This window comes from Gigantopelta aegis, chromosome 12 (genome assembly GCF_016097555.1).
Source record: "Gigantopelta aegis isolate Gae_Host chromosome 12, Gae_host_genome, whole genome shotgun sequence".
Lineage (NCBI taxonomy): Eukaryota > Metazoa > Mollusca > Gastropoda > Neomphalida > Peltospiridae > Gigantopelta > Gigantopelta aegis.
In genome coordinates, this window is record NC_054710.1 from 52,176,681 (window position 1) to 52,185,627 (window position 8,947).

General features: G+C 40.0%; 2 protein-coding genes across 2 annotated transcripts in view; one reads left to right on the top strand and one right to left on the bottom strand.

The window, feature by feature from the left end:
- Positions 1 to 8,947, top strand: part of LOC121386216 (fibrinogen C domain-containing protein 1-A-like) — a 113,543-nt gene that overhangs the window by 58,989 nt on the left and 45,607 nt on the right. The window lies entirely within an intron of this gene.
- Positions 4,506 to 8,947, bottom strand: part of LOC121386215 (neural cell adhesion molecule 2-like) — a 21,508-nt gene continuing 17,066 nt past the window's right edge. The window contains exon 7 of the mRNA XM_041517045.1: positions 4,506 to 8,134. Within this exon, the coding sequence (XP_041372979.1) occupies positions 8,089 to 8,134 (46 nt within the window). The 3' untranslated portion in view covers positions 4,506 to 8,088. The remainder of the gene's footprint in view (positions 8,135 to 8,947) is intronic.

Here is an 8,947-nt window from a genome sequence, read left to right on the forward strand (position 1 = left end):
ATTTTCATATTTTGACGAGAACACAAACTTCACAGCGTTTAGCGGCGTGGTTGCTCGAGTGTCCTATATAGCGTCATTCTATTATATGTGAGAATAACACCTTCATCCCTAGCGGAGGCATTTAGATAGAGTGTGGTGTCTATTGTTGTCTATATGTTGCCCGTGCTTCTGGAACGTTTAGATGGAGTGTGTTGTCTATAGTTGTCTAGATGTAAGCCGTGCTCCGGGAACGTTTAGATAGAGTGTGGTGTCTATAGTTGTCTAGATGTAACCCGTGCTCCAGGAACGTTTAGATAGAGTGTGGTGTCTGTTGTTGTCTAGATGTTGCCCGTGCTCCTGGAACGTTTAGATGGAGTGTGTTGTCTATAGTTGGCTAGATGTAACCCGAGCTCCGGGAACTTTTAGATGTGTGTGGCATCTATAGTTGTCTAGATGTAACCCGAACTCCGGGAACGTTTAGATGGGGAGTGGTGTATATAGTTGTCTAGATGTGACCCATGCTCAAGGAACGTTTAGATTGAGTGTGGTATCTATAGTTGTCTAGATGTAGCCGGTGCTCAGGGAACGTTTAGATGGAGTGTGGTGTCTATAGTTGTGTAAATGTAACACGTGCTCCGGGAACGTTTAGATGGAGAGTGGTATCTATAGTCGTCTAGATGTAACCCGTGCTCAGGGCACGTTTAGATGGGTGTGGTATATATAGTTGTCTAGATGTAGCCCGTGCTACGAGAACGTTTAGATGGAGTGTGGTGTCTATAGTTGTCTAGATGTAGCCCGTGCTTCGGGAACGTTTAGATGGAGTGTGGTGTTTATAGTTGTCTAGATGTAGCCCGTGCTCTGGGAACGTTTAGATGGGGTGTGGTGTCTATAGTTGTCTAGATGTAGCCCGTGCTCCGGCAACGTTTAGATGGAGTGTGGTGTCTATAGTTGTCTAGATGTAACACGCGCTCCGGGAACGTTTATATGGAGTGTGGTGTCTATAGTTGTCTAGATGTAACCCGTGCTCCGGGAACGTTTAGATGGAGTGTGGTGTCTATAGTTGTCTAGATGTAACCCGTGCTCCGGGAACGTTTAGATGGAGTGTGGTGTCTATAGTTGTCTAGATGTAACCCGTGCTCCGGGAACGTTTAGATGGAGTGTGGTGTCTATAGTTGTCTAGATGTAACCCGTGCTCCGGGAACGTTTAGATGGAGTGTGGTGTCTATAGTTGTCTAGATGTAACCCGAACTCCGGGAACGTTTAGATGGAGTGTGGTGTCTATAGTTGTCTAGATGTAACCCGTGCTCCGGGAACGTTTAGATGGAGTGTGGTGTCTATAGTTGTCTAGATGTAACCCGTGCTCCGGGAACGTTTAGATGGAGTGTGGTGTCTATAGTTGTCTAGATGTAACCCGTGCTCCGGGAACGTTTAGATGGAGTGTGGTGTCTATAGTTGTCTAGATGTAACCCGTGCTCCGGGAACGTTTAGATGGAGTGTGGTGTCTATAGTTGTCTAGATGTAACCCGAACTCCGGGAACGTTTAGATGGAGTGTGGTGTCTATAGTTGTCTAGATGTAACCCGTGCTCCGGGAACGTTTAAATGGAGTGTGGTGTCTATAGTTGTCTAGATGTAACCCGTGCTCCGGGAACGTTTAGATGGAGTGTGGTGTCTATAGTTGTCTAGATGTAACCCGTGCTCCGGCAACGTTTAGATGGAGTGTGGTGTCTATAGTTGTCTAGATGTAACCCGTGCTCCGGGAACGTTTATATGGAGTGTGGTGTCTATAGTTGTCTAGATGTAACACGTGCTCCGGGAACGTTTAGATGGAGTGTGTCATCTACAGTTGTCTAGATGTAACCCGAACTCCGGGAACGTTTAGATGGGGAGTGGTGTATATAGTTGTCTAGATGTAACCCATGCTCAAGGAACGTTTAGATTGAGTGTGGTATCTACAGTTGTCTAGATGTAGCCGGTGCTCAGGGAACGTTTAGATGGAGTGTGGTGTCTATAGTTGTGTAAATGTAACACGTGCTCCGGGAACGTTTAGATGGAGAGTGGTATCTATAGTCGTCTAGATGTAACCCGTGCTCAGGGCACGTTTAGATGGGTGTGGTATATATAGTTGTCTAGATGTAGCCCGTGCTACGAGAACGTTTAGATGGAGTGTGGTGTCTATAGTTGTCTAGATGTAACCCGTGCTCTGGGAACGTTTAGATGGAGTGTGGTGTCTATAGTTGTCTAGATGTAGCCCGTGCTCCGGGAACGTTTAGATGGAGTGTGGTGTCTATAGTTGTCTAGATGTAGCCCGTGCTCTGGGAACGTTTAGATGGGGTGTGGTGTCTATAGTTGTCTAGATGTAACCCGTGCTCCGGGAACGTTTATATGGAGTGTGGTGTCTATAGTTGTCTAGATGTAACACGTGCTCCGGGAACGTTTAGATGGAGTGTGTCATCTACAGTTGTCTAGATGTAACCCGAACTCCGGGAACGTTTAGATGGGGAGTGGTGTATATAGTTGTCTAGATGTAACCCATGCTCAAGGAACGTTTAGATTGAGTGTGGTATCTACAGTTGTCTAGATGTAGCCGGGGCTCCGGGAACGTTTAGATGGAGAGTGGTATCTATAGTCGTCTAGATGTAACCCGTGCTCAGGGCACGTTTAGATGGGTGTGGTATATATAGTTGTCTAGATGTAGCCCGTGCTACGAGAACGTTTAGATGGAGTGTGGTGTCTATAGTTGTCTAGATGTAACCCGTGCTCTGGGAACGTTTAGATGGAGTGTGGTGTCTATAGTTGTCTAGATGTAGCCCGTGCTCCGGGAACGTTTAGATGGAGTGTGGTGTCTATAGTTGTCTAGATGTAGCCCGTGCTCTGGGAACGTTTAGATGGGGTGTGGTGTCTATAGTTGTCTAGATGTAACCCGTGCTCCGGGAACGTTTAGATGGAGTGTGGTGTTTATAGTTGTCTAGATGTAGCCCGTGCTCTGGGAACGTTTAGATGGGGTGTGGTGTCTATAGTTGTCTAGATGTAACCCGTGCTCCGGGAACGTTTAGATGGAGTGTGGTGTGTATAGTTGTCTAGATGTAACCCGAGCTCCGGGAACGTTTAGATGGAGTGTGGTGTCTATAGTTGTCTTGATGTAACCCGTGCTCCGGGAACGTTTAGATGGAGTGTGGTGTCTATAGTTGTCTTGATGTAACCCGTGCTCCGGGAACGTTTAGATGGAGTGTGGTGTCTATAGTTGTCTTGATGTAACCCGTGCTCCGGGAACGTTTAGATGGAGTGTGGTGTCTATAGTTGTCTAGATGTAACACGTGCTCCGGGAACGTTTAGATGGAGTGTGGTATCTACAGTTGTCTAGATGTAACCCGTGCTCCGGGGACGTTTATATGGAGTATGGTGTCTATAGTTGTCTAGGGAACGTTTAGATGGGTGTGTTATCTAGAGTTGTCTAGATGTAACCCGAGCTCCGGGAACGTTTAGATAGGTGTGGCATCTATAGTTGTCTAGATGTAACCCGTGCTCCAGACCGGCCTCAGTGGCGTCGTGGTTAGGTCATCGGTCTACAGGCTGGCTCAGTGGGTAGGTGTAAACCACTTTCACCGACCAGTGATCCATAACTGGTTGAACAAGGCCATGGTTTGTGATATCCTGCCTGTGGGAAGTGCAAATAAGATATATATTGCTGCTAATCGGAGTAATCGAGTAGCCCATGTAGTGGCGACAACGTGTTTTCTCTCAAAATCTGTGTGGTCCTTAACCATATGTCTGACGCCATATAACCGTAAATAAAATGTGTCGAGTGCGTCGTTAAATAAAACATTTCTTTTTTTCCCATGCTCCGGGATCCGTTTAGATGGAGTGTAGTGTCTATAGTTGTCTAGATGTAACCTGTGCTCCGGGAACGTTTAGATGGAGTGTGGTGTCTATAGTTGTCTTGATGTGACCCGAGCTCCGGGAACGTTTAGATGGGTGTGGTGTCTATAGTTGTATATCATTATGAGATACAATCCGGCTTGGCTATTACAAACAACAGAACGACCAGAAGCACACTGACTATAAATAACGTGATATTCAAAATACGAAAATGTGTTTAATATTGAAATGTCGTCCCCGGAGATGTCGTCTGTCTCCATTGGTTGAAGTCGTTGTTATGGCATTGGTAGGTAACTCCAGACAGTCCCTTTAAGTTTATGTTTTAAAAAAAGAGACAATAAAAGGTTAAACACGTGAACACACATGTGCAGCAATAATAATTGTAGACTGACTTAATTTAATATAATCTTGTCTATTAAGATTGCTACACAAAAGAGACAAACACTATTTAGTTAAACATTTTATTAAAGAAACAATGAAAGGTAAAACTTGAAGTAGCCCGGGAGCCATCAACTTATTTAATTTATTTTTTAAATTATTATTATTTATTTATTTATTTTAATTTTCTTCTTCTTCTTCTTCTTCTTCTTCTTCTTCTTCTTCTTCTTATTATTATGTTGTTATTGTTGTTTTTGTGTTTTTTTGTTTTGTTTTGTTGGGGTTTTCTTGTTGGGTTTTGTTGTTGTTGTTGTTGTTGTTGTTTGTCTGTTTGTTTGTTTGTTGTTTGTTGTTGGGTTTTTTTGTTGTTGTTTTTTTGTTGTTTTGGGGTTGTTATGTTGTCTAGGAGTACATGAGCAACTCTTCGTTATTCAGCGGCAGAGAGTGGAGTGATGGTGTGGAATAGAGACCGTTCAATTCTAAATATAAACCCTGATCACTGTTTTTACTCAAACGTATTTTAAAAGGCCAGTTATTTATCTCTTTTTTTTAAATTATTCACACATAAGCATTAACGTTGCTTCTCATAAGATTATTCATAAGGTAGGTACAGTACATTTCATTTTGATACCATTTTTATGAAAATTAACCCCTTTCTTTTCACACCAAGATACACATTTTGATAAATTTGTGAATATTAACCACTTTCTTGTCACACCAAAATAAGCAGTTTGATAAGTTTGTGCCTTTAGTAATTGGATATGAAGACAACATATAAATAGATATAATAAAATGAATCCTTGGCTCCCGGACTAAGCCCACAGAGAGTAACAACTCCGTAATCTATCTAAAATACGTCTAACGAATACGTAGCCATGAACAATTGAGCTGCAGACATCACATCCATTTGATATATGCAATCAAACTCCTCAAGTTTAGTGACCATGCGCATGAGGAATATATGTCAAATACTGGTACATTACTATTAATATATAGTTTAAAAACTATTTTAAAATATCTACACAAAAGAAACAAACCCAGTTAAAGAAACAATGAAAGGTAAAATACTGTAACTTGTCCAGGAGCCATAGGCTGATTTTGGGGTAACCTGGATTTGCCGGTAAACAATCTATTATTTGCTGCTTTATACTGTCTAGGAGTATCTCTTCGTGAGTGGGCGTGGGAGGACGGGGTGTTTGCAACCCATGAGCAATTTCAGATATTAACTTCTTTTTTTTTTTCTTTACGAAGGTTACACTCAAATATTAAAAAAATTGTAGATTTTCCATCATTTCTTGTAATGTGCTCATACCGAACCCATTATTTTTTCGTGTGGCAATGTCTGTTAATGTTATACCACTATATAGATACCAAGACTATATGGATACCAAGTCATTCCTGGCCATACCAACATGCCACGTGTGTTAAATGTGTGCACTGAATTAGATATGAAAAGAAAACCTAATAAAAAAACAACAAATATATATATTATTTTAGTAAAATCAGCCCTTGACTCCCGGACTAAGCCAACAAAGTGTAACAATAAAACACATAAACTGTCTAAGCTCCACGTGATCATGAGACATCTAGCTATATACATTAAAACAGCAATTAATATACTTAATGAAATTCTTCAATTTTAGTGCACATATAGATTATATGTCAAACAGTGACATGTAACCATTCACATATAGTTTGAAAATCATTTGAAAATATCTATACAAAATATACAAAGTTTGTTTTGTTTTGTTTAGCTAGTGCAAATTGATATATTAATCATCGGCTATTAGTGGGGCCATTAACAGGGAGTATTTGACTGAATTGTGCACTTTTGGTTCGAAGTATGAAATTTCGACCATAGATACATGACCCACTACAAACATTCCCAGAAGTAAGGAGCGCCCCCTGGGATGCAGGGAGGATCTACAAATGTCCCCCACTTCTTTTAATGGGATATCTAACAGGCATTGTTCATCCTTGGTTAAAACCATTAAACTTCACACATACATACCTTGACCCATGACGAACATTTTGCGATATGGTCCCAACTTACGAGCGCCCTCTAGTGGCCAGGGTGGATCTACAAATGTCCCCTACCCATTTAGTGGGGCAGCTAAAACAAAATGTCCAGTTTAGTCTAAAAGCATGGAGCTTGGCATATATACACACATTAATATGTGTAGGGATTTCTTAATGACATGCAAGTACCTGCATATAAATGCATGCTTTCACCCATTGTTAATGATGCATCAATTCTAAATGTATTTGTTAACAGATGAGATTAATGCAGGTGCAGATTTGTGGTGTGGGAGTGCAGGATGAGCACTGTTTTGTGGATGGAGGATTTGTACCTTAATGGCATGTAGCAATCGTATGTTGCATGCACACCAAATACATGGTACATATTATGAAACCTTTACGTACAAATGCCATGACACACTACAAACAGTGTCAGCAGCCACTGCTGACCGTGGAGGGATACCATAAATGCCCCACCTGCCTATAGAGGAAGTTCTATTCAAATATATCTACATGAATATTTATAAAATTGACAAAATATGAAAACAATGTATCAAGTGGAAAATCTGCAACACTTAGTATGAGTCTTACCATGTTTCGTTTTACTTTGGTGTCATTCTGTTCTAGACAAGGCAAAGATTCCTTGGAATATAAGGTAGTGTAGTCAAGGCTTACAATAACCTGATTAAGAATTGCAATATGTAGTGCTAATTTCATATTCCACTGCTCACGTATGCAGTTTCTATGGAACATTTCACTTCAGTGCATTTCCAGTGGACCCTTTTTGCAAGCACATCTAGTGTCACATCTTTTCAGAATCTTGCAATCACACATATCCAAATCGGAGTAGCATTTGACACCACATGCACAGTATACAGGACTGCCTGTCTTTAACAAACGTCCATCCCCACCTCTCTGGAGTAGATGCATTGTGTTCACCTTGTTAATTGGTGACCCATTGCCAGCTTGGTATACATCTCATGTTGAGTGATGCAATAAGGCATCCTGGGTGGGTAGAATGCTTTTTATTGTCTTTCCCTTCTGGCAGTGCATCGACTTCCTTGCTTTCTTTTAGGACACATGGAGCAGCTTTATCTATGAGTGTGCAGGGGTTGAGCACCATGTAGATAAAGATAAGGGTTACATAAGGCATCACAAGCTGTAATTCCATTTTTTTCAAGGAAAGCAGAGGTAGTGCCACACCCATAGAGGTAGAGACAGGAATGCATCTTTACCCAAGACGTCATAAAATGAGAAGTATTTGTCTGTATCAAAGACAACCCAAATATTTAGTTTGATTCAAGATAATCTAATGATCGAACTTACTAATTAGGATGACAATCTTATGTGTGTTAATAGTGCACATAAGACTTGACAAAACCGTTCTAAATAGCATCCTAAGCATGATTTAAAAGCCTAGTGTCCGCTTTCTCGTGGTTACATGGTAACATTGAACGCTCGGTTCCTTGATGATTAGCTATGACACCATGTGTAATGGTTATTTCCTTGTCTTCAGTGACAATGTTGGTAGTGAGGAATGCAAAAAGTTCCTGTTTGATGGTTGGACAAATGTAAAAGGACTGCATACAAACCTGGAATCTTGTTCCTATCAGCAAGCTGATATTTGATCAGAATGCCAGCAGTAAATGTGCTAAATACACCTCCAACACAGTTAGAACATTCTGAAATAGTTGATGTGGTATGGGAGACAAATATCACGAGCAGCAAGTTCTAACTAAACCTACACACACACAACTGTGCATTTCTAACGTTGGGGTCATTTTGTCTTCCGTATTCGCAAAACTGCGGGTTTATCTGCTGCATTTTGGTTTTCTTTAGTTATTTGCTTCGGTCTGCACATATTCAGCTTTCTGTTTTTTCCTGTAAATAAATATAATTGTCGTTTAATCTTAATGTTATACAACATAAAATAGTAACGTAATAATTTCTGTTTGTAAAACTTCTGCATCTAATGTCTACTGTCTATCTACATAAGTGTGTCAAAATATTGAATTAATCCGATGCCTAAATTCGCAGTAAATAGGATTGCAGACAATTGTTTTTCATTTCTAAAACCAGTATAACTCGGTGTGACACCAATAATTTGTCATTGTTATAATCTCGTTAGAGCGCAATAAACTGTCAATTTAATTGGTTTTTAATTTTTGACAAGCTTAAGATAGATTCTTAAAAAGAAAGATACCGCTTTTGTAACGTGTAAAGTATGCTATTTGCTAATACGGAAAGATATGAAACAGCACAACCAAAACACAGTTTGAAGCAATTTGTGAGGGATTTTGTTTTGTTTTTTGTTTGTAAAGAAAATTGTTGGCCGATTTTGTTGCAATTTTGTAGTTGGTTTGGTGACAGCGTGTGCGCGCATGTGCGTTGATGTGTGTGTAGGTGGATGGGTGGAACAGGGGTAATTATTGCTATAATTAACTAACGTATACATATGTCTGAGTAATGTACAACTTTATTATTATTATTATTATTATTATTATTATTATTATTATTATTATTATTAGTAGTATTATTGTTGTTGTTGTTGTTATTATTATTATTGTTATTATTTATTAAAATATCATAATATTATGCCATAATAGTCAACATTATAGTCCCTTTAATAACTGTCCAATGAAAATGCAGCTGGTGTGAATATATATTCTTTGAAATGATGGCCTAAATATAGCG